This window comes from Anas acuta, chromosome 2 (genome assembly GCF_963932015.1).
Source record: "Anas acuta chromosome 2, bAnaAcu1.1, whole genome shotgun sequence".
Lineage (NCBI taxonomy): Eukaryota > Metazoa > Chordata > Aves > Anseriformes > Anatidae > Anas > Anas acuta.
Genome location: NC_088980.1, coordinates 35,309,601 through 35,336,150, shown reverse-complemented (window position 1 = coordinate 35,336,150; position 26,550 = coordinate 35,309,601). Strand labels below are relative to the sequence as shown.

The window sequence follows — 26,550 nt, the reverse complement described above, 5'->3', positions numbered from 1 at the left end:
GGAAGGCACTCAGCTCACAGAGTCATTTTTAATAGCATGCATCTTTGAGAAATTCCACTTGTTTAGGAAATTCTTTGTTTCAGTTAAATTCTTTATTTCAGTTAAAAATTGTCAATTCAGAGGTTGCAAACCAGTATTCTGTAGCTTAATATAGGAATTTTATTTAGATTTTATCCAGATTTTGATTCAGTTCTGTTTTAAACCAAAGTGACCCTTTTATTTCTCCTGTGAAGGGAAATGCAGCACTACATATGAAGGTTTTGCAACTTTGGAAACCCATTTGTTTTCCTGTAAATATATTGTTATTGCTACTTGTACAATTTACAGAAGGAACGTTAAAAGGGGGATTGCCCTGCTGTTCACAAAACACGTGATACTGGCAGGAAGGAACACTTATTCTGGCTGTGCCTCCTGGCTTCTGCCAATTTTTGTCCATTTGAACCTCTTCATTTGTCCTCTGAACCTCCAAAGTAACAAGTTTTGCTTGATTACCCAACGAAGAGTGTCCTGGTATTGATTTCTCCCTAAAATCTAATTGCTAGCTTCAAACAAATCGGATAGAGATTCAGCCTTCAGATATTAACTTAAGAACTTGGTGAAATGCAGCTGCTGGATGAAGGACAGAGAGTTAGGATGATGATGCCACAGAGGCTCAGCAGGTACCTATTCAGTTTGGGCTGCAGGCTGGTCAACCAGCGGAAGGGTGCTGACAGCCCAAACAGCACAGCAATTCCTCCAAATTGGCCATAGAAAATTCTGTCTCCACCTTGCTGATGGAATAAGAGGCATGGAAGGAAAAAAAGGCATCAGTGGCTCACGTGATGGTTGGTGACTTAAGGCACAGAGGACTGAAGTGATGTTACTGCAACAGGAAAGTGATAAAGGATATTGATATATAAATTAATGGAAAAGTATTGTTCATTCATTTCATTACCTTTGGTATAATTTGTTTAAAACATGACTGGATGCATTATAACATAGAAAATAAAAGGCTAAAATAACTAGAAAGAAAACTAAAAATTACATTAAAGGTTACCTAGATTTTCTTTCATCTACTTTTCGAAGAACTAGGAAGAAATTTTGCTTTTACTTTTGGAGAATGCAATAGGATGATCAGGCATGTTTAGTCGTCTTTGAGTTATTAAGGCTTTTCATTGCTCCAAAATATTTGTTAGATATCCAGGTTAAAAAGGAGGAAAATAAAAGTTTATATAAGATCTATATTATTAACTCAAGTCAAACAGGGCTTCTCTCTCCACCTTCTTCCTACACCCATGCTCAGCTGCATCAGTTCGTCTCTATGTATCAGTTCATTGACCCATCAGTTCATCTCTATACATCCTGAAGAGGAGACAGGGGCAGAGGAAGATCCTTCTTTCCTTTGATACTTCTTTTTAAGATGTCTGAGAACAAAGGGCTAGACACAAATAGGAACAAATGCATTTAGTATGAGCTGAAATCTTACAACTTTTTTTCAGCTGGTTGTCTCCATAACTTAATTGGAGCTATCTGCATGATGAACAGTGGAGGACTTTTTTTTTTTTTTGTGGTACTTTGGGAGTTATCTTTGGCTCGCTTTCATAGGCTTTAGCACGACAAAAAGTCCACCGAAATCTTATACCTGTGCCAAAACTAACTTTCAGGATGTTCCATTTGAATCAACCCAGCTGGAAAATCACCTCAAAACAGGATCTTAGTGAAACTCCGAAGCTTATATCTGACGAGAGCTTTCTTAACAAAACTTTATTTTAAAAAGAGACTGAACTTGTAGTTGATGGGCTACAGAATATATATATTTTTATTGTAATAAAATATTGGATGGTGTGTAATACTATACAAACTAATGGATACTCAGGTAAAAAGAAATGTTTAAACAAACATGTTCCTTACAACAGGTAGTGCTTAGAAAACATTATTTAAAGTTATATTTGTCATCCTGTAGATTTGATTATATAAACACCAACCTTTATTTGCAGAGATAATTGCTAGGCAAAGTTAGACACTGCTGGAATATATTAGAGTACATAAAAGTAAATTGCCTAGGGGAATCATTCTCAGTCTTTTCCATGTCAGTACCTCTCTGTGATGTTCTAGCTTGAAGAACGTGGACAGAGAAGGGAATGACTTGTGTTTCTCGACGTGTTTCTAAGCCTGTTGGAAACTGCTGTCCTCAGGCTGACGTCTCAAAACGTGTTAGGTTTACAGAAAGCAACATTTAGAGCCAGACACTACTTCATAAATGGCAAATCACCTTCACCAGGAGAAGTTTATTGGTTTTTTAACAGTGAACATAGACAACAGTGACACCAAAGTCTTCAAATGATGTAGAAAAAAATGGTGCTGTAGCAATTTTTCATCATGAAACTAATACAAAACCAAGTACTTGGTGTTCAAAACTTCTACATTCTCACTGAGTACATTTTCAGTTCTATTTGTGATCATCACTGCAACCCATAAACCAAAGAGTGTGTTCAGCTCTTGCTCAATGGACTGAATTCAATGGGCTGGATTCTCAGTGCAAGACCAAAGGGCTGAACAAAGTGCAGCCAAAGCAAGCCAACTGTGCACACAACACTTGAAAGCCTAAAAGACTTTTTTTTTCTTCTTTTTTTTTTTTCTGTCTAAGATGCCTTTAAGAACACAGCAAAATAGGAAGCTTTCATGAAGATGGATGCTGAGTCAAAGAGGATACGTGGAATTTTATCCAGTCGTTACACCAAATGTTAGCTTTTCTTTGTGCTTCAAAGTTAATTTAGAAACTTATTCTCAAAACAAGTGCTGTGATGTCCTGGATGTATCTCTGACTGAGGAAATCATTTTAACTTGAGCAGCAGTAGCAAATCCTAACAAAACATTAATTATCTTTTGCCAGAGGGCAAAGGGTACAAAATATGTTTTTCTACTGTTAGAGACACCAGAGCTTTTCTTCAGTGCAGTGACCATGCCTAAAATGCATAAAGAGTTGCTATGTTTAGAGCACTGTCCTTCAATGACACAATTTTCTGATTTTTTTTTTTAACCCAGAAGTTAAGTTTCTGAGTTTCTTTGTAAAGAAAGTCTGTGCTCCTTCCGTTTAACAACTATATATGCATGCCAGAAATCTTTGCCAGCCACTGTTTAATGTAATTAAATAATTAAAAAATATAAATATTCTGATTATTGACTAGCTATATTGTTTCAAATCTGCCAAAAGAAGACAGACAGCCAACAGGGGATGAACAGATGAGAATACTGACTAGCCTCAACAAGCCTACTGCCTGCCTGTGTGAAACAGTGCAGGGTGCACGCACTGTAATCTGATTAATTTTCTATTAAAGGACATGCAGAGAACAAGCAGCAGCTGTACACGGGTCCCGTCTGCTTTTTAACCTAGAATTTAAGTTTTAAAAGCAGGGCCGCAGAGAAGTGGAACATTTCATGGAAAAATGCCCCATTTCCCAGTACACTGGAGATGTCAGATGTCTTCAGCGGGGCAGGGTGGTGGTGATGTTTCTCCTGAATGGGAAACTTTCTTCTTTCTGCAGCTGTGTTACTGCGGACTCCCTGCAGATGAGATGGAGGCTGCTCCTCATGAACTCCGTTTTCATAGCTCTCCCCACACGGAAGGACAATAAACTTGTGTGCATTCCCTGTGGTGCCGCTACCCACACATCAAGAATCCCTGATCTATGCGCCTGATCAGGCAATGCAGTGTGTCTGGTTTTGATGAGGCACAAGCTGTGGAATCCTCGGAAAACAGGCTGAAATGGCTCTGAAGCCAGACATGCTTCAATGAAGGAGTCTGTTTTGAATTATGCTTCCTATTAGCGGTAGATTTAAAAATTAGGGAACTAAGAGTAAATCTGGAACTCGACAAGGCTTAAAATAGGCCTGGGTCACAAATCTTGCTAGCTGTAAGATGGGCTGGTCTTCAGTGCAACAAGGAGGTCTTTAAGGAAACGAGTAGAAAAAAACAGGGTGACTAGCGTGGGATGAGGGAAATAATAAAGGTAAGTTATTTCTCCTCATTTTATGTTCTGAAACCCAGGGAAAGCTCGTATGAATGGTAAACATATGGAATAAATTATTGGGAAAAGTGATCTCAAAACAAGACTACAACAGAGTTCAAGTGACACCCTTGACTCATTTCTGGAACAGAAATGGATGGAGCCATAAAGTCAACATAAGAAAGCAGGATTAAGATTAACCCAAAAAAGGGCAAGTAAATTAGACCGGAAGCCATTTTCCTGTTCCTTATGGCAGCTTCCCAAGACTGCACATCTGAAACCTGTAATTTAACATAAGCCCTAAGAGTCCTCACTGCCAACTACAGAAAATTAATCAAACGTATTGTTGTAATGCCTAAGTGGTTGGTATTTATACAAATACAAAAAGGCAAGATGGACATATACACATTCATGTTTATTTTGAAATTAAGAGAACCAACACAAAAATGATTGTGCAACATTATACAGATCAGTTAGTTAACTGCTTGAGTTTCAGTCAAGATGGCCATAAAATCAGGTAATAAAGCTGCAATGCTTTGAAAATCCAGATGTATTTGAAATGAGTTGCTCTATGGAATTAAGAGATGTGAGAGGTCAGGAGAACAATCCAATCTAACACCATGTCTCCACTGCAGACTTCTGCTGGCATCGCTGCATCAGCCGAGGTATGAAACTGCTTAATACCTGACAGTTACCGCCGCACTGCCAGCTGTACCACAAGTGTTAAGGTAGTTATGCTGGTGCAAAGGTGAAATTTCATAAACAGCACTTTTCCCTGCTGTTTTTCCTACCCCAGTATGATACACAGATGTGCTAACTTAACTGCAGCTCTAACACAAACAGTTCCTCTAATAACAACAGAGATATAGCCAAAACCACCGGGGTCACAGAAGCACATGCTCGTAGTTTACTTTGACTACTTCTACACTAAACACATTGCACCACTTGTGTGTTCCAAACACAGATGAGTAGAGATTTGCTGGCAAACACACCAAAGCTGGCCCCGTGAGGAAAATAACCCCAAATTGGGCCAGCTGCGGCGCTCGGCGACAGCACCTCTCCCTTCACACCTGAGCTGGCAGGCACCAAGCGGGGACCCCAGCCATCGCCATGGCTCATTGCACTGCCTGCCCCGTGTGCGTGTGCTTCCCTCCTCCCACGCCCTGGCTTTATTGCCCCCGCTGCTGCTGCTGTCCCCATCGCTGTCCCCAGGCCTCAAAATGCTCAAAATGGCAGCAGGCCGTGAGGGGAGCAGGGCAGCCCAAGGGACACCGGGGGTGGGATGTCTCCCTCGTTCCCTCAGCAGCATTAAGCGTTCCCACAGGCGGCCTGAGGCGCCGAGGGAGGCTGAGAGGACATTCGGGAGACATGGGGCACGTCTTTATCGCTCTTCACGCCCGCCGGGCTCGGCTCTGACAGGGTGAGGGCACAGACCCTCCACGCCCTCACTTTGGAAACCAAGGCCGAACCAACGGACCAATCAGAGATCGACTTCCGTGCACCTGGCCCAATCATCAACCTCCTGCATGTTTCGGGGCGGAGGCGGGGAGACGACTACCGCTGGCCGCCATGCTTACTGCTGGCAAAGCGCGACCTGCCCGCACGGCGCCCTTACACAACATGTCCGGCGGGGGCTAAAGGCGGGGAGGGGGCGTGGCCACGCGGCGAGGCCCCGCCCCCCGCGGCCGGTGTGGGCGGGGCCTCCGCTTCCTGCCCGTGGGGGCCGGGCGGGTGCCCGCGCCCCAGGCGCTCGGCCCCGCCCCGCCCGCGGGGTGTCCGCGCCCCGCCCGCAGCATGCAGGGCGCCGCCGCCATCCCCGGGGACATCCGCGGCCTCCTGGCAGGTACGGGCGGGACGGACCCACCGACCGGCGGAGGGAAGGAGGGAGGGAGGGGTAGAGGGAGGAGGGAGGGAGCGAGGAGGGCTGGCTGCCCGGGGGGCGGGACCCCGGGGTGTGCCGGCACCGGGAGCAGCAGCGGCACCGGGAGCGGGGTGGCCCCGGGGGTGTCGCTGCACCCTGCTCGCAGCGGGGAAGGGAAGGGGAGGGGAGGCGCGGAGCTCCCTGCCCTGTGCCCCTGTGTCCCGCTGAGTTCACTTCCAGCTCTGTTTTTTTTATTTTTTATTATTATTATTTTTTTTGGGAAAAAAAAGATCCCTAAAAGTCCCGAAACGGCCCCGAAACGGTTTCGGTTTGAGCGGGAGCGGCGCCTTCCTTGTGACAACTTCTCCTTCTGCCGCAGGAACTCGCAGGGCGCTGAGCCGCGCACCCCCTCGGCACCGTGCTCACCAGGCCGAGCACCTGCTGGGCTCACCCCTGGGAAATGGTCACCTATAAACACTGGGGTGGGCGGAATTAGTGCCTGAAGTGCTCTGCTCGCACCTCGCAGTCCCACCTTGAAAGCCCTTCTGCCAGCTCTCCCTGAGGTAGCTGTGCCCGCTGTTCCCAAGCACCTCGTTTGGAGGTCGTGCCACCTGTGGGAGCGCCCCCAGGGAAGGCCACCAGCAGAACAGAAAGCCTTTGGATGGTTTCTCATCATGGAATAGGTTCTTAATAATAATAACAGGGAAGCCACAGAGAGCTTTTCCAGCCCTCTGTGGTGGTGCAGTGTCCCGGAGCCTGTGCTCACATGAAGTTTTTGTCTGGTTCAGAAAGAAACTTGTCACTCCAAGAAACTCTTCTTCTGGGGGAGGCTGATATGATGCAGACGGGATAACTTCAAACTTTTTTCTTTCTTGTCGTGGTGCCTCATCTATACAACATGTCCTTCTCCTTGTCTTTTTCCAGTCTGACATGGAGAAAGCGTTATAAAAGTTTGGGTTTTGAAGCGAAACTGCGAGAACACCTATTTTCTCCCCAGAGGGATGTCAGTGTGCGCTGTCAGAGTTCAGCAGCCTAAGTCATGCCTGGGTATCTCCTGTTTGTACTCCAAGTACAGCTTCAGCTTTTCTGGAAAAAAATGAGATGGGTTCAATAGTGCCATCCATAATCGCGAATGGAATGATTTACCCATGGTCTTTAAATCTTTTGTCATTGTTATGGTAGCATAAATGCTACACAATATCTCTCTATAAGCATAACACTATTTTAGGTTTAATTTACATTCACATGCAATTTTGGTTTGGGTCTTGATGCAGAATGAGCTTAACACTTGCTAATTTTATGGCGGTGCAATTATAGAGCAAACAGAAATCTAGCAGAGAGGAGATGGGGAAGTGAGGAACAAATACTAGTTTGTAACTTTTAGGCCTTACTTGCAGAATTATCAAAGGGAAACAAATGCATGGATAATTATGGTCATGCAATGTAAAAATTCAATAACCGGATTCTGTTTTTCAAAAACAAAGCCTGACTTTTTACAGTTAGTGTGTTAACACCCCCCATTAATTGCTACAAGTATAAAGTTTCATGAAGTTAGAGTAGTTCAAATGGTATGAACAGTTCATTTGTGGCCACGTTTATGTTCTGGTAATCTTTATTTATGTAGTGCCCTGCTGCTTTTTGCCTGAACTATTCACGTACTGAAGATGTATGGTAATGGAGGAAGGAAGGGATCTCTGTCATATCTTTGCTATTCATTAAGCATCCCTTATACAATACAAAGGCTGCAGTGAATAGATAGTCACTCATTTCTGCATGCTCTTCTTCAAGGGTGCTTCTTAATGTATTATTTTAATGGCTCACAGGTATTGATTCAACACCTCTTTGAGATGAAAGAATATTGTTTTCCCGTCGGTAAAATTAGCGTAATAAACAAGATGTGATCTGGGGTCACAAAAATAATCAATGGCGGAACAGAAGTGGAATTCAGATTCACCTGCCTCTGTGCTGTGCTGGTTTCTCCAGAAAATAATGTCAGTTGGATGTCTCTATTCAGTGGCCATTATGAGTGCCTGGCACTTTTTCATAGCAAGTTCTGTCGAGAACATGCAGTTGATGTCTAGTGTCAAGCACCCTTTTTTTTTTTTTTTTAAGCCCGATGTTCGTAGAGCACAGAGGCAGTGACGGATACAAAATCTCATAAATATTGTGCTTTTTCCCCGTCCTAGAGCTTTTTGCCTACTTTTCCCAACTTCAGCAACAAATGGAGTAGCGATCATATGGATTTCCTTATCCTTGCTTGGCCTTGATTGATTGTTAGAGAACTGTCCGCCCCCCTATGCTGAACAAGTAGGGGTCCTACTGGAAAACATGCTAAGTGCTCCTGTAGTTAAACATGGTGATAATGGGAATAAACACGCCAGGGGATGAATTAAAGTTGCACAGGAAACTTTCTGACTCGTGAGTGCTTTACTTTGAACCCAAACAATATTATATCTTCAATGCAAAAACAAATTCTGTCACACATGCTGGCAGGGTCACTGTAGCTGCATGTCAGTGGCGCTGAAATGTTCCAGGCAGAAGCACAGCTTGAGCTCGGGGCTAACCACATTAGTTGGAAGCAGGAGGAAGCTGTTTCTGTAAAGCTTAAGGGGAAAGGTCAGTGAAGCAATGGGCTTATTGCAGAGGATTGCTGGGATTTCACAATCCCGTCTTCTCTTCGCTGGCTTGCTTAAGTGGTGGGAGGGAAACACTGGAAGCAGAAACAGGGTCCTCTGGTCACAAGTTGAACTTCTGGTGAGGGGAGAAAGTCATCTTGTTGCTCTGGTATCTCTCTCTTTACACCTGGGAGGTGTGTGGTAGCGTATCTAACTTCTTCATTCCCACCTGCGTCTCTGCACCTTCCAGATGATGCTTGAGGTTTTGGGATTTAGCGAAGGAAGCCCAGTTCTACTGTGTTTTTTCTTCTTTTGAAAAGGTATCCTCTGTGTGTGTGTTCAGGATCTCTTTGTGGATGCTTGGCAGAGTGGGGTGTTATTTGTTATACTTTTTTTCTTGCTGTCAAATTATGATTGGTTATGTTGGAGGCCCCTGCTCTTTTTTTTTTTTTTTTCTTTACTTCTTGATGCACACTCTAAGCTTTGGCCTGTCCACAGCTGAGAAGGACTTCAGAGGCTGTATTTTCCCCAGAGGCGTATTATTTCTTCTGTAACATAAATCAGACTGGTTGCTTCAGTCATCTAGATGGAAACAAAATTATTTTTTTAATTTGTGGAGATTTAGTTGGAGGAGTTGAGAATGCTTTATTTTGGAAGTTTTTGGTGGTGTTGTGATCTTTAGATATGTGTAGCATTTTTATCTTTTCCACTTATCTTCATGACATCCATGATTATAGTAAGGGTCTTACTGTTTTTTTTTTTTTTTTCTTTTTTTCTTTTTCAGTTCTCCTTTTGCACTTTTCAGGTTTTCTAGTTTGAATTTCTGTATTTATATATGAAAAGTTATAAAGATTTTTTTTTTTTTTTTCATCAGGGAAATGGAATAAAACCCTTTTTCTAGTTCATATAGAGATGGGAAAATTCCATATCCATTTTTCCTTGTTCTACAAAACAAACAAACAAAAAATTAAACAGTAAAATTCTGTTCTTGCCTTCAGGACGTTTCCACTGAAACGTTATTCAGTTTGTTTAAATGCTTGGTTGTATTATCCAAATTGCCTTATTTCATGATTCTGTGATTCTAAACTTTTCCTCAAATTAATATTTGTTTTGCCCCCTTGTTTCACTGCACCCTGGAAACAGCATGCAGAAGGGTGCAAGGTGAGAAAACTGTGAGATGGTAGATCCAGTGCATGAGTCAAGAAAGTTTACTTATGCTTACCTCTTATTTCTGAGCGCTGCAGTAGTTATATTTACCCCTGATGCCCAGAAAACTAGCTGTCCTTATTGACCTCCTTGTCAGCTGTTGCTGGGCTTGCTCCTTATGTTCCTATCGTAAGAAATATCACCTAGGTACATCATAGCTCTTTTTCACTGGCTGGCTTGGTTTTAAAATGAGGCTTTCATTTAAAACTTTACCTTTCTGTGTTTTAAAGTACCATTTTCCCATTTCCATGGCTTTAATGAATGCTGGTTCTTGCTGAAGAATCCATCTTTAGACGATAAACCAGGGTGATTATAGACGTTTTCGAAGCAGACAAGTATTTACAGCTTTGGTAATATATAAGTATTTCAATAGTAATGGAATAAGAATAGAAACAGTGAGGTGAAAAAATGCGTGGAGGCATTCCTGGTAAGAAATAACCTCCAGTGATTTGAAACATAGTTCAATTGTCTCTGCCATAAATTTGAGAATAAGTGTCATATATGGGTGATAAAAATGGCATAGGCTATTTTTTATATACTCATTATTCACTTAGTTTGTCTTTTTCAATTAACGTGGAGTCTATCTTCCCCATCTGACTGGGTTTACATTTCTTTCATAATCATATGTCAACAAACCACAATAGATGCAGCATAATGTAGCATACAGTGTAAATCTTTAGGTTAATCCTTAACATTTTTTATTATAGTTCATTTGGAATCACTTTGTAACTTGATCATGATTTGTACTAGTATGGCTTTTTCATGATAAGCTTAATGTGTTACAGCTTGATCTTTTCTCACCTCTTTAACGTAGAGAGAGGATGCTCAGCTACCCAGTCAATGGGATTAGAATATAGCCCTTGATTATGATTCCATTTTTCTTTCACTTCTTAAAAGAGATGCCTTATCTGTTTACTTCTTCAGAGGAGTCGCAGTGGTTTTAGGGTACTTCTGCTTTCTAAATCATTAACACAAATTGTTGAACGTTAATGTTTTTCAGCATTTTCACTTTGTATGTGGCAACAAGGCAAAATACCCTTGCTTTTGGGTATCTAAGCTGCACCGGTTTGTAAAGGCAGTCCTTTCCAAGACTTTGTGCTAAAGGAGTGTTCACCTATCTATTAGACTGGATCAATGTGATTATTTTTAAATATCTTAGTGTCAGTCACTTTTATTTTATATCTGTTTCTGCGTAGGTGTTTATGTAGGTATAGGTACATATTTGTGTGTGTGTATATAAAGACAGTTTAGCAAACTCTGGAGAGAGACTTCTGAACATAGTTGGGGAGGAATGGGGGAGAGAGCAGAAGCAAAATCCTCAAATATTTCTTGATTTAAAAGGTGCCAGATTTATGTGCAGAGGGACAGGCAGTCACAGGTATTGCATGATAATTTGTCTTCGGGCCTGTTCCGTATTGACGAGTTGTACAAAAAGTTTGAAACCCAATGAATTAATTGCTTTCTAATGCTACCCTGCGTAAAGCCGAAAGATAAGTGGCAGCCTGTTTGATGTTGGTCACCTTTGAAAAGTGTCTGTGCACAAATGTGCCTAGCTTGCAGCTACCTTCAGAAATGTGCTGGCCGGCCTTCCAAAATTCCCTGGCTTGCAGCCAGCTCCTGGCTCTCGCAATCCGTAGCGTGGAGGAGAGAGATGGGAAAGGGCTGGTGGTGGTGGATTGTTGTGCTGACCCGCCGTTCCCTCCTGGTGTGACCGGCAGCACATCCACCAGGTGACATGGTGCAAGTGTCCCTTGTCATATGATGGCTGTGTGTCCAGGCCTGGCACGGGGTCGCTCGGCATTCTCATCGGGTCGCGTAAAGGGAGCTGGCTGCCTTCCCTGCCCCGTGAGTGGAAACACACCTCTCTCATCACTCTGTCATTTGAATGGCATGAGCTCATCAGGTGGTGAAGAAGTGACTAACGTTTTGGGTATCTGAAGGAGGAGGGGAGAAAGGAAGGCCCAGGTCACAGTGTTTGCCTCTGTGAGACCTGTTGGGCCCACCTCGACACAAAAAATGGGTATTTCTGTCCTATGTATGCTTGTCTATAAGTGCAACTGGTAATCATTGGAATAAGCACTGTAAACAACAAAGTACTGTGAGTTATGATTGGTACTCTTAAATGCAGCACTTGCTTTGGGCTAAAAACGGACAATATTCTTGAAAGCATTCGTGTGTGCTGTTTCCGTCTTCATTAAAGAAAATAGCCCCAAAGACTTCAAACGGTGGAGAACTTGCAGAAGGTATCTGCTTACAGTTATTGAAGTAAGGAGAAGCACAAAATGTTTTAACGATGAAAATCAAAAACAATCCTAACTTTTTTTCCTCCTGAAAGGAATGCAGATGGAAACAAAATTAAACTGGCCGTTCAGCTTTTCCCGGTTGTCTGAAATGGCAATTAGGCCTTGAGCTACACGAGGCGGCTGAATCGGACAAAGCTCTACTGTGGTGTGACTTCTCAGCTCTATCAGCTTGCAACCTGTATTGACAGAGCAATTTGTGAGGGGATCTTATCAATTGGATCTTTCAGTCCCGTGTCTGTTGTTCGTTTCTGTAGGCAAATAATTTCTCGGGGGTATGGTTCAGGCGAAGGTGAAATCATGAGATTTAAGAAACTGAGGATAAGTACTGCAGTCAAGCAATCAGGCAGTTTAACATGCAAGCTTAACAAAAGTTTGAGTAAGTTTTCAAGGTTTATTTCTTTTTGAAATTCTGGTATTTTCAGTGGAAATAATCAACTGAGTAGCTGAGTCGCTGTGGTGGTAGACCTCCCTCCGCAATGTGTCATTCTAAGTAGCTGCTCAGTTTGTCAGAAACAGGGGTTGTAAATATGGAAAAGCATCATTTGTTTCATGTGTTGTTGGAAACTGGTCAGTAAAAGTTCCTTTAAATCATGAACCAGTTCAAAGAGGTTTTCTTCTTGCTGTTTCTCTTTTTGTTTTCTTAAATTCATGAATGGGCCAAATGCTACTGAAGCATAAAGGAAATGGATTTACACTCAGATGCTTGTGACTAGTACCTTACACTACTAATGCATCTCGGCATTAAACTATCAGAGAAGAGATCAAGTATTGGATCATCCTGGAGAAGGAAGAGCAAATTAGTGACTAGAATAGTGGTGAGAAATAGGTAAATTTTGTATTTTCTGTATGAAGTTCTGCCTGAAATTGACTGTATGAGACTTGCATCTCTCATACCAAAGGGCTGAGTCTCATTCTAAGGTAAGTTTGAGGAATGTCATAGAAATTGAGTCATCATTCCCTTATGTTAAGACAGCGATGAAGCTTTTGCTAATTATTCCTTTCATACTCTTCCATGGTGTAGAAGAACAGGTAGTGAAGTAATGATCATAACTTAGATTTTCTTGCTTCTTGTCCAGAAGAACTTAGGATAAGTGACTAATCTCATGTGCATCTGGCACATCATGAATGGATTTACAGCGCTAGATCAGAAGATGGTTTGAGGAAGACATATATCATCTGTGTAATTGTCAGTAGTTAAGAAAATGTATGATATAGTAATATGGTATTTGCAAGTATATTACTTCTTTGGCATCCTGTTAAAGATCATGCATACATCAGGTCTGTCTTCATATATTGGGGCTGTGATGAAGCAAGCCATACGCTTTCTCTGAACACACATAAGAGACAGTTTTCCACGATGAGTATAGAGTATTCTGTTTGTGGCTACCTGAGCTCATAGAACTTGTTTTAGTCTCACGGGAGAGTGAAGACATTCCAGGGAGGTCTTCTCTGTAAGTGCTGCTGTGTAGAAACAACTAACTTGTCAGGAGCTTGTGTGTGCTTGCTGTCTTTCTGTCTCTCCCCCACCTCACTTTTCATCTCCCTCTCCACCTCATTATCTGCTTTTACTGAGAATAGATGGAGCGTCTACTTCTGCCCTGTACCTCCATGGTTAAAAACGCTGTATTATTTCTGCTTTTGAAGTCCAAGCTTTTCAGGAAAAGAACAGGTTCTCTCAGTAATGTAGTTAGTCAGATTTTTCATATCTACAGTGCATTCTAAGCCAGAAATGATAATAAACTTAGTTTCTCTTCCCCACCCTACTCTTAATTGTGTTATCTCAACATCAGTGATTAAAGAAAGCTTTGACAGTCAGTCAAAACCTGAGATGACATAATACTCAGCTGGGTTTTGAGCTTTTCCAAGAAGTAATGAAGCCCACTGAGTTTACATGAAAACTTCTGAGGCAAAGCTGGTGATTTAATGTTTGAAGATTACTGTGTAATCATTGCTCTTTATTTATAAACCACCTGATTACTCAAAGCTTTCACATTGTTGCTGTAATGGAAGGTAGAAGTGGCTATCCGTTTTTTGAAATAAATATGCAAAAGTGTGAAGAAACCAATATTTAATCAGCATGTCCCTTCGAGACTGAAAGGTTGGTCTTTACCGGAAAATCCTGTTTGGTATAATTGAGGAAAAACTGTTGGCTGTTCTGGTTTTTGCCCTCAGAAAGTAGCAGGTCTTCTGACCCAAGGGAAGCTTTGTGGACAGTCAGTGTTTTGGGACTGCGTGCGCCTTTCCTTGCTCCCTTGATCGGAAATTACAATCGTTGGGATTTATGGAGATGTATAGGTTTTCTGTGTGTTAGGACAAGATGTTTCCATGTATGCTTGGCTTACGGCATTGAGGCCGTTGGGGTGCAAGTCTGGAGGATTCATTAATAGACATGTTAAGTGCCTTTCCTTCTGTCCTTTTACAGAAGGAATCACATAGAACCGAGATTTTTTTTTTTTTTTTTTTTTCCTGCCTTGGGGACTGCTCTGAGAAACGTGACGGGGAAGGTTCTCCCTTCCCTCTTATGGGAAGGGGGAATAATATTATTATTCAGAACTTCAAAAATGCTTTAAAAATGCAGATTTTACCATATTTTGTGAAGACAGCAAGCCCGTGTAAATATTCTGGTAAATTATTTGAATTACATGAAAGAATTACATCTTTGTAATGGTATGCTAGTGTTCTCAAAGAGTAACTTTTGACTTGCTTTCTTGCAACTGACAGGATGAAGAGTGACACGTTTCTGTGGAATTTCTGGTTTGTAGAGAAAAAAGCAGGCAATTAAAGCTTTCAGTTAGAGAACCTGAAGTAAACATTCACTTAACACTGTTTTAAAGGGTAATTTTTGCATGTGAATATTTGAGTACTTACTTGGCTGGTTTTGTATTTTCATTATGAAAAGTGAAATTTCATTCAATTGATGGGATGAAAATGTCTTTTTGTCATTCCAAAAAAGATGGAAGTATCTTTTCATCTAATTTGAAAAGGCACAGAATAAATCAGTACTATTGGTATCTACATGTACGTACACAAGTTGTGCCAAAGTGTGGGTGGGGGGCACCTGTTGGGGGTGTTCGTGACTCAGGGACACTTTCCCTTCTTGAATGAACGAGTGTTATCCCATACCGCTGAGAAAATGAAGTTAACAAGCAAGATTTTTTTTTTTCTGTAGTTCTGCTTTTCAATTCTTAGGATAGTTGATTGGTAATCACAAGAATTTTTTACGGTGAATTTAGGGAATTATTTTTGTTAACCAAGAAAATATACTACTGGAGGACTTGTTCTCACCAAAATTATTAAGTCACTGCACTGTTTTTGTACTATGCACTGGATATGTACTATATTACAAAGAACCACAGTAGCTTTTATGGAATGCTTTGATTCTACGTGACTATATAAATATGTCTTCTGTGTAAGAATAAAAAAATACAGTGCAGGTTAGAATTTTAGTTTGTGATTTTACAAGTGCATATATGCTTAACTTCAAGTACGTGTTTGGTCTTGACTAATTCATTGTGGTTATTTTCATGGCTACCTGATTGTTTGCAGGGTTAAGGCTTTGGTTATAAACTTTTAGTCACATAGGGAGTTCAGAGGCAAAGCGAGAACGTTTGAAAATACTGAAACCAGTAAGTGACCTGTATTAGTGGCCAGGTAGGCATTACTGCTGAAACAGTGAATTACTCAACCGCTTTCCTACCTTGATCTTCTGAAGTAACATGGCAGTAATACTTGCATAAAGGCTGTTTCCATGTTTTAGCTTTATCCCTTACTTTAGATGATTGAAAGTAATTGTTACAGTACTGCAATTTATTAGGACTTACTTGGCGTAATTAGGTGAGCAAGAATCAAATGTCACCATAGGATTTGCTGTGCTAAGCATAAGTAGATCAGAGCACAAATGTATCCCATTTAGAATCTGAAATGTCTGCTAGCTATGCTGTGTGTAGGCCTGAAAATAATTTTCTTAGTTTCTTCATAGTAGTATCTGGACAAACTCATTAGAGCAATATGTCTTATTTGAGTTGTACAATTTTTTCTGTATTTTCTTATTTAGATGTCGACACGTTTATTTCTCAAACCCTAAAAGGAGAAAATCTGTCCAAGAAAGCAAAAGAAAAAAAGGATGTTCTTCTTAAGAAGATAAAAGAGGTTAAGGCAAGGTACGTGAGCTTTATGGCTTTAATATGTTAATATGTTGTAATGTAACTTCCTGATAACTTAGTTGTGTGTTTTTTTTCATTAGCAATATTAATAATCTGTTTATATCTTGATTTTGTCAGATAATCTGTATGGGTTTACCTCTATATCGTTCATGAAGGTGCTAGGATTCAGTAAGAAAAGGGAATGTGAAGATTTGTCCCATTTGAATTGCTGTAATATTCTGAACCCTGACTGTAAAACTTGTTGCATAGAGCTTACTTTCACCTCTACTGTAAAGAAGACTCATTAAAATACAAGAAAGAAAATGTATTAACAATATGAATGAGCTTCTTATTGCCATCCTCAGCTGGTGTAACATAGTAATTCAGTGCTGAGTTTGCTTTACTGTATAGTCTGCCCTTGAGCTCTTTGTAGTAGAAAATTGAAACATAACTGGATACTAGTTTGTTTCAGCAATGTTACAATAGCAAAATGCTGGGGCAGGCCAAGCAAATGTTTGTTCGGGTGATTTTTAAATAACTACAAACAACAAAAAATCAGCTATGATTTCAGACGCAGCTCTATTGTGATTTACTGTTAATAAAAACAATTTGTTTAAAGATATTTGGCTATTGTTTTGTGTGTGCTACAAAATATCCTTTGCAAGATTTATTTTCTTATAACTCTAGACAACTAAGACATAATCTAGTACGTGCTATTCCTTTCCCATTGTCATTTCTTATGTATCTTTCTACTGATTGCTCCTGTTGGATACCTACTAAGTTCTGCTTTGATGGTGTGCTCCTGCATATGTGGCAACTTGTTTACAGTTTCAAAGACAGCACAGTCATCTGGCAGGGGCATCATTCTTAGTATCGTAAACTGGGGGAAGACTTGAGATGTGTCCAAAAATCTTGTAATTGAAAACTTTTGTGCATTTCATTCCGGCTGCAAATGCTTAAGCGTATGCATTTCTCAATCTCTTATCCTCAGACCTTTCCTTTCTCTCCTTCTCATTACTTGTAGGCATCTCCTTACTGACTAGCCTGTTACGTGCACTACTGGTTATCGTCCATAAAGATGATTTTGGCAGCTGCATTTTGTTTGCCAGTCATTTCTGGTGAAATTTTCTTTTCACACAATCGCTAGTCAGTACATGCTTCTTGAATAGCCATTTTACATAACTCTCCCATGATTATTTATCTTCATACAACAAAGTGTATCCGAGGATTATTTTTTTTTTCTGAAGAAACAGTATTTTTTGCCTGTGGGATGATAGATATTTTTTTAGGCATTACATAGACATCTTTGCATTTGAAAATGCTTCTATATTCAAGCAAGCATCAACTTTTAAATATATAGATAATTATTAACACTTCTCTTTTGGATTTGAAAATATAGCACAACTAGAACTACAACTTCTGGATTTTTTTTCCCGCTAACCTACTGTGTTATAGGATATGTTTAATGGCTTTTACTTGCACACAATTTTTGAAATAATTTTAGTAAACCTTTTAAATGTTAACATACAAAAGCATCTTCATATTAAGATATCTGACATATATACCTAGAACAGACTGCCCTATGAGAGTTGATTTTTTGTTGGAGTCTTCTTTAAAAGGACTGGGGATTCTCTCAGCTGCAAAGGTAAAATGAAATATAGTTAAATAATTTAGCCAAAAATAAAAATTAAGGAAAACTAGCAGCACTACGTTTCAATCACGGGAAGTAGTTGAAAACTAACAATTGTTTAATGCTATGTTCTGTTGCTCTGGATTTGCAAGTGTGTTGCATTATGTTTTCTTTTTATTTTTTCTGCAGTTACCCTCAAGAATTCCAGGATAAAGGTAAATGTCATGCATTTTTTTTTCCACTGTAGTATATTTTTACCCACTGACACTCAGTTGAAGAATCAGAACATGCTCTGTTTTTAAATGCTGAAGCGTGTGTTGCTCGACTCTCCAGGCTGAGGCTGCTAGCTCCACCTGCTGAGGGAAACAGAAAAGAGCTTCCGAGTTTCAGACTTCGTGCTGAGCCATCATTCAGGGCTAGGTCCCGTTCCCTTCATTTAACTCATGTAAGAATGCTTACTGATGAAAAGAAAAGTTAGAAAAATAGCTCAGAAATTAATATATATTATGTAAGTCAGAGCTTATGTCTGACTTAATTAGTAATAGCTTAGCATTGCGTAAGGCCATGTCATGCAAAAAATTTTTTTTTTTTTTTCAGAAGAAGTGTATGCAAAGTAGTCAGCTTAGGAATTAAAATGGTAACAGAATAACTTATTTCAGCCTCTTTTCTCAATAATGATCACAAAAGTCTTCAATTCCATAGTGATATTTCTTCAACCTTTTAATAGGCTCATCTAGTGGCAATATGATATTGGCTTTTGATCCACAGCAAACGAATGTTTTCATAATGCAGCAGGATCTCAGACCTTTAGTTGGAGAGGAGACAATTTAACGTGTTAGTAATGAAAACTGAAGTGTGGGTTATCTATCATCTTCTAGTGGAGTTAAAACAATGCTGCAGAGTTCAGTTTAGAAAAGACTAAGGAGTGTGTTGCTACAGTGTTCTGTTCTGTAACTAAACCTGGAAGGGCTCTTATTTCCATGATGCTAATTCTTGAGGTCGTGACCTATAGCCTGTGGATGCTGGTATGAGGGTCACAGTGTGAGGTCAAAAAAAGCCTATGCAAAACTCTACTTCTTGTAGTGGTTGAGAAACTGTTTCTGTACCCGGAGGTTCAGATTTGTAGGCTACATTGTGCCTCCTGATAAAGTGAAAATATGTAAGTCATATTCAGGCAAGTAACGTTACAACAAGGCACAACAAGTTCATACATTTCTTATCACTGCTTAAGTCAAGTCATAGAAGTATAACAGTTCAACTGCGTGAAAAAATACAACTGCCCACAGATTGCCAAGATTTTGTAAATTAAAGCTATGTTGATTCTTTTAAAAATTATATTAAAATCATTGCTGTTTTTTAAAGTTGTACCTTAGCACACTTACTACAGTTAAAATGTAGTTTCCCTCCTTCTCTCACTGTCCAAACTGAATTAAGGATGAAAAAGTTAAATGTTATTTTATTAAGAAAATGACTAATGTGAAAATAGGAGAGATGCTTGTTTTGTTACAAATATGAACTATCTGGAAAGCATGCTTTTGAAAAGTTAATATGTCTCAGTCTGCAACTCTCTAGTAAATTTGAGAATTGTCTGCAGAGAACAGCTTTTGATTACAGCTTCTTTTTTTTTTTTAAAGTTCAAGGGAGTTCTAACCTATTTGGCTTTCTTCATTGGCAATTTGATTCAGCGTTTCTTTTGCAACTCACAATTTATTAATAAAAATAAGGTTTCATTATCTCCAGTAAAATGTGATTTAATTGATATAGTCTGTAATTGTAGCTATAAAACTTGCTCTTACTTCTGTGAAAATTATATTCGATCTTATTCTTTTTATTAGAGTGTATTTGCTTCTTAAGGAGGATATATTGTGTCTTTTATTTAATTCTCATGCTCATCTCTTAGTTTCATCTCTCTGAAACTATGTACAGATGGTGAAGCTTGCAAATGCTGACATCTTAGTTTTCTTTCAGTATTTATCAATAAAATGAGAGGGCTTTAAAGTTATACCATTGTCTTCTGCAAATAAGGATAAGTTTCTCCAAATCCAAGTACATTTACATCCACGAGTATGAAAAATTTGTAAGAAACATGACCCTGCATTTATTTGCAAAATATTTGTGGGAATGTGGTTCAGTGGTATGAGTTGTCAGTGTAATCTCCAGAGATCAAGAAATGTATGCTAAACTTTATTTGGGTAGTGTCATTCTTACTTTAGGCCCGTACAAATTAGGCGTGACTTGTGTAGGTGTAGAACAAAGGACTCACATGGAGGTGAGCAGTCAGATTCTTTGCCAGCTATTGGTGTAACAAAGCAGAGGCAGCTGCTGAATGAGGTCAACTTTTGTGCATGTTCTTACCTACGTGCACACCTAGATGTTTGAAAAATGGAAAAATTAATATTTAAAACTGCAGTGGTATCGATGGGAAAGACGTCTGACCATTCCTCCAACCCTCTCCAGAGAAAGAAGAAATACTCGCGAAGTATGAGATGATAAAGGAGAATATCTTTTAGGAAAAAAAAGGAAGGGTGGTGGAAGCAGAGATGTGGAGACTCTACTGAAACGATCTAGGAATGAAAAAAACTACTGTGCACATTTAACTCATTTGCCATTCTTTGTTTTGTATTAGCAATTACTTATTTTTTTTTTAATGCAAATAGAAGTCTTTTTTGTAGCTGAAAGGAACGGTGCAGAATGATTCATACTATGTGCAGTATCATCATGCTATATTAATTGCCACGCTATCTTAGCTCTTGTCAAGAATCCTGTGGGCTGTGACCTGTCATCGTTCCAGAGGCATGTAGAAGAATGTTTTAAAGGCTGAAAGAAGTGGACTACATTTTCAAAATTCTTATATTTCCTAAATAACGTAAAGCAGCACGACTCTGTTCTCTCAAATAGCAGTTTGTAAGTTGTTCCACAAGCATGCTTTGTGGGCATCAGCTTGTTGCTCCGCTTTGTTTCACCACTGCTTGTTCCTGAAGTTCCACTGGCTTTTGCATGTAGTGACTGGCCTGTTTGTCTAAGGTATTGCAAGTGGGCTTTTGTTGTAAGGGCTTTTGCCAATAGCATACAGAATCTTGCCTCCTACAAAGATAAGGCAAAGAGGTTTAAAATAAAATAACAAAAAAATATCGAAGAGCCTGCACATGAGTAGAATCCGGCTTCTTAAAAATGAAATCATCCATATGCATATCTAACTTTCAGAAAGTGCCTCCATACTTCTTTGCAACAGACCTGATGAAATGGAGCACTTTCTTGCATCCTCATCAGAAAGAAAAAGCCTATTACTGACTTGTTAGGTCAGTAAATATGCTGGCAAATGCATCTTCGGTGCCTATGTACTGAAAAATGAAGCTTTTTATGGGAAGTGTGAACATGTGAAAATTTAAGACACTGAATTCATAGTACAGGCAAATATTTGACTTGTGTTACCTAATGATACAATGACTTTTACAGTTAAGCAGAATGCTGATTTATAAAGTGAATTTGTTCTCATGATGAAAAATGTATAATTATTATCCAAAATAATATTTCTATAAAAGTATTTAAGAAAAAAATATTTAACAATTTAATAAATTAAGGAACTCACTGGAAACTTCTTTTTGCTCTTAGACACTTCTGCAATTATTTTTTTTTTTAAATTTGAACTATTTGACTCCTCATCTAAGCAGTTTAAGCAAAAATAAAAGCTATGGTCACACTCACAATGACCTGTTCTAGATCATAGGATTGGGAAGGAACTTGAAACCAAAGATAATTTTCACAGAAGTCTGGACTTTGTCACAGATTCTGAGTTAATACAGTTTTTGGCATTTCTCTGTTTTGAGATTAATTGAATCAATACTATGGCTGCCAAAATGTTTAGTTAAAAGAACCTTGCTTTCAATTATGCTAAAAATAGTGCTAAAGTTGGCAGAAGCACTGTGAGCCCTAGAAACTGTATTTGTGTGTAAAGTTCCCTTGCCATCTGTTCTTTACATTTATTTTACTAAAATATATATTTTTAATCACTTTGCAAAAAATTGGCTTGGTGTTTAAAGTGTCTAGTACTTTTGGTGTCTCAAATTCTGTTATAATATGGGAATTTGCAGAACAAGTTCCCCGTAAAGCTCTCAGTGCACCTCATATCTGATGTGCAACACATGATGGTGGCAGTATTAATGCAGGGAAGTATTACATGACTTTCACTAATTACCACTTTTGAGTGTGGTTAAAAAAAAAAAAAAGAAAAGAAAAAAGTCCACTTTCATTTTCATTTCACTTGAGCTTAATAGAAGATCAGCCTATGCCTCTAGAGCATCAGTGGTGTTCTCTGCGTGGTTTTGGGAGCACCTATAGGAAACCTCGAGATGATTCAGATGCCTGTGTGGCTCCTGGCAGAGGGCAGAGCAGTGGATGTCTGGGGCGTGAGACACCTGCTTCCTGCAAACAGGCAAGCTGATAGAGTAGCACTGTATACAAAGGCTTTGTGTTTTCTGCTTTTTTTTTCCTGTTTTGTGTGGAGGTGATATTTCTTTTTTTGCCGCTGTACGCCGTTTTTTTTTTTTTTGGGAAATGGCAGCAGGGATTTAGGAGTCATTTTGGATTTGAGAAAGGGAGGTGGTAGCTCGTGGTGATCAGAGCAGCGGCAGATAGGAGTTCTGTATTTTAACACACTCGAGTTTTCAGTCGGGAGCATAAATACACCATTAGTAGTTAGCCATAAATGGGAAAGATACGGCTTGGTTGTTACGCAGTCCTTCGAGGACCATCATGATGTATTTCTGGAGAAACCATCAGATGCATTAGAAATGTGCCAAATACTGCTTCATCCTGGAAGTCTGGAGCGTTTCATTGTAGGCAGGTCGCCGCGTTGTCCTTTTATGCCACGCACAGCTGTTATCTGTGCAGTGTCCATGCCAAGTGCAATTTCAGGCAGCACAAGGTACAGCCACCAGTGCACCACAAAACGGTCTTACCCTGATGTGAATCATCAGGATGAGAGGCAGCTTAACTATATACTCAGCGAGTAAAACATGTTTCTGTTGCTCTTTTTGCTTGAAGCATATTTGCTTATAAACCTAATGCTGTTCCAGTATCGTTTTAACAAGCAGCTGCTAAAGGATTCCTACTTGACCTTTGCAGAACGAGCCATTAAAAACCATGATGGTAACATCACAATCCAGAAGACTCTCCAGCAGTGAGTGGTCAGAGCAGATTGCAGGGCAAAGCGCATGTTGAGAGAGTGGCCGTCACCAGTCACCTTGCAAGGATGGATGCTCGTGGCTTGGGTCAGCAGCAGCTTAACAAGTCAGCCTCAGTTATCACAGGGCTAAAGTGGGCCTGTGACAATCTGAAAGCAGCTTCGGTTGTTTCTGTGAAAACCCATGTAGTGAGAACCTTGCGTTTATTTGCATGGTGGGTTCATACAGTGCTTTGCTCAGCAGGCTCTTCCCACAGCCACGACTGGGCAGAAGGCAGTTACTGCAACCTGCTGTGACTTGGGACCTCTTGAAATGGCAGGAAGCAAGACATTTTGACTTGCGTGTCTCTTTATTTTTGTGAGTTGTTTTATTTCTCTTACACTTGAGCAAGCGTTTAGTGATCTGAGGACCTCTAACAAGCAGGAGTCTCTTTCAGAGGTATTGGCTGAAACATCTTGCTCTTCTGTTAGATTTAGGGGCTGAAGTGCTGCCTCTAAGGTTTAGGGGTTCATTACTATAATCAGAGTATTTAAAAAAAGCAACATACTTTTTCCCACCTTGTAAACTCATTTTCTTCCGCAATAAACCAAATCCCTTTAAAGTAACACAGTCCTGCCTATTATCTTCAGTTTATACCAAATAAACCCATTGGAAGCCTTCAAAATAGGGAACAGGGACAAAACTGCAGCCCTTGTTACAAAGAGGAGAGTTTGTCTTATGCTCCAGTCTTAATGTAGTATACTCAGCCTTTGGTGTGCATTATTTCCTAAATCAATAAATAAGCTGTAATTGAAAAGGTAGCATTTAATAAGGAAAGACGTTGTATTTTTTTTTTTTTTTTTTACAGATAGCTTAAAATACTGATTCTGCTACCAAACCTGTAAGAGGTCAGTTTAAATTGCAGAATCTAGAGAATAGGATCAGTTCATATACGTATTTTTATTATTGTTGTAACTGTTAAGTACCTACTGTTAATTAAACTTTTTTTTTTTCCAAGTTCCAGATAAATCATACGTTATTTCGGGGAAACAAGAAACTGTATTAATGAGCATCAACTCCTTAATTATCCTTGTGACTACATAACAGGGACACATTCATGTCATTTCTTTGTGCAATAACTTTTGCAAAGAAGTATTTTTAAACTGATCATTAATTTTATGACCACAGAAATGAGATGCAAAATTTATGCTGTTGTCATTGGCACAGGTTCAAGGCACTACTGACATTATGTGTGATTGTAATGGAATGGCTGCCAACTAATGAGTCTATAGACATTTCGTTTGAGCATGCTTTGCTTTTAGATGTCTGATTAGGCAGTAATGCTTTCAATTATGCCTGCAAATTGCATTGGATACATTTACCTGATGCCCATTGTTGCTTTGTAGCTCGGTTTTCTATTACATAAATGCAAGTTGAATGCTTTTCTTTAATTTATTGATGGTTTTGGGGTGTATTTTTAGGTCCTTGGCACCTGAAGAGAGGAGTCGTGGCTTGTGCTGCTCAACACTGACTCCTCTGACTGTTTAAGGAGTAACACTGATAGTTTCAAATGCAATTCTATCTAGTCTTCCGTAGGAGGTGGAGTATAAACAGCAGTGCAGCACCTCGATGGAGGAGAATGTGAAGTGGAGAAAAGGAAGAGATTACTCTGAGTGGGAATGCAGGAGACCCCACAGAATCAGTAGGAAGCCTCTCTGTAAACTGTCAGGAGCAATATCCTTATATATTAATAGCATACACTCCTAAGATGTCTTTTAACCCTGCCAAAATTAGGAAGTGAAAACCCAAGGCTGATAGTAGCCTGTAGTTATTCTTTCATGTGAGCACGTAAAAACATTGTGAAACGTTGTCTGTTAAAGCTCCACAGCATGTTGCGTCAGCTCTCTATCAAAATGACTGCAGCTCTTCTGTACAAACTAGATGAGTTAAGGATTACATTTCAGTATATAGTGTAAAATCACAAATACCTCTGTTTATTCTAAAATAAAAAATAGAAATGTTTGCTTTAATCTCATCCTGCAGAGCTGCAGATTACTTGTATCTCTACTTAGTGTCTGTGACCTGTTCTCCACATTTTTCACGCACAGAACTGGGGGTGCCTAAGTATACTATTGTATGACTTAGGATCTGTATATTTGTTCTGATAAATTTTCTCATGTTTTTTCATTGTCTTCAAAGACTTCAAGCCTTTATTGAGAATTTAACATATCATGGATGCTCTGAAGGCTATAAAATATTTGAAAGCATTGAGTAACTTCTTTATGATAAATCAGTGTGTTTTTTATTTTGTTTTTTTTTTATTTTTTCTAATATTATTTAATATTTAGTTTGTTTTAATATTATTTTAATTTTAATTTTAATATTATTTTGACCTCAGATATTCTGGACATTAAGGCAGATACTTGTTTTATTATAAATCGATACTTGTTGTTTTAAATATAATGTATACCTAGGGAATATACGTGGGATGCTCTAAATATGTATGTATATATTAAAAAGATTCTTTATAGGTAATTTGGTGTTTATATGAATGCAAAGCACAAAGGTTTATTGAATTTAAAATCTTCAATATAATTAGAAAATGCTAATAGTGTAGTTTAATGAAAGAACTGCCTAAAAGTGCATCTGCGTAAGCTGGCGTAAATATTACAACTCCTCTGAAAGAGATTATGCATTGCTGGGAGGGGTAAAATTCTATGGAAATGTTCTTTTCATATGTGTACTTTTCTATTAGTCATCCAGATATACTTAGGTTTACCCGTACTGTTCAGCCTGTGGCTTTTGAGTGCTGGACTGTTTTGCTTGTGGAAATGTTTCCCTCTAGAAATACAGCCTAATATTTAAAATTTATGCTGGCATCTTCATGAAGGTTAACTGACAGTACATTTGTGCATGGCTGATAAAAGGGTATTTTCGGCTGACAACCAGGGTACCAGAGGTGGGAAGTTATGTACACCTATATTCTGTGCGTTCTAAGCTAGTAAAAATTTAGGATAGGGGAGTAATGGAACAACTCTTGACAACATATAAGTTGTGAATATCATGTCTACTCTTTTTTTAACCGTCTATTTTGTAATATCTATTCTATATATATATGCATAGAGAGGCAACTGGTCTCTGGCAGGCAAGAGTGACAGATGATCATGCAGGCTGTAAATATGGCATAATATTTTTCTGTTCATGGGCTCTCTCTGCTCTGTGGTTTTCTGTTTGGAGGAAGAGGTGAATCCTGGAGAGGGATAATTTACTTTTGATTGGTTTGACAGGTGTGATGAAATGCAAATATTTTGATCAGATTAACACGGTAGCTGGAGAGCTACTGGAAGATGGCTGTGTCAAAAATAGATTGGAGTCAGGTTCAGATTCTAAGCAGTTGTTGTATGGCCTTGGAGCTTGAAAAGAAGCTTTCCCAAGAAAAGCATACTAAATTAATGAAAGGAAAATCCAATTTGATATTCAGCAGTCTTGGGCTATAAAGAAAAAAAAATCCTACAAAGTAAAAAATCTGACTGTCTTATCCGCAAAGAAAGCACTCTGCTGTTTGGTAAGACCTGTGGTGCTTTTTGGGCACAGACTGAATTTGCCATGTTTTTCTATTATTAAATAGAAGTAAAGAGGTAAAAC

General features: G+C 39.4%; 1 protein-coding gene across 1 annotated transcript in view; it reads left to right on the top strand.

The window, feature by feature from the left end:
* Positions 1–5,669: 5,669 nt before the first annotated feature.
* SKAP2 (src kinase associated phosphoprotein 2) overlaps positions 5,670–26,550 on the top strand; it is a 116,573-nt gene continuing 95,692 nt past the window's right edge. The window contains exons 1-3 of the mRNA XM_068674241.1: positions 5,670–5,829; positions 16,026–16,131; positions 17,933–17,958. Coding sequence (XP_068530342.1) covers positions 5,781–5,829; positions 16,026–16,131; positions 17,933–17,958 — 181 coding nt within the window. The 5' untranslated portion in view covers positions 5,670–5,780. The remainder of the gene's footprint in view (positions 5,830–16,025; positions 16,132–17,932; positions 17,959–26,550) is intronic.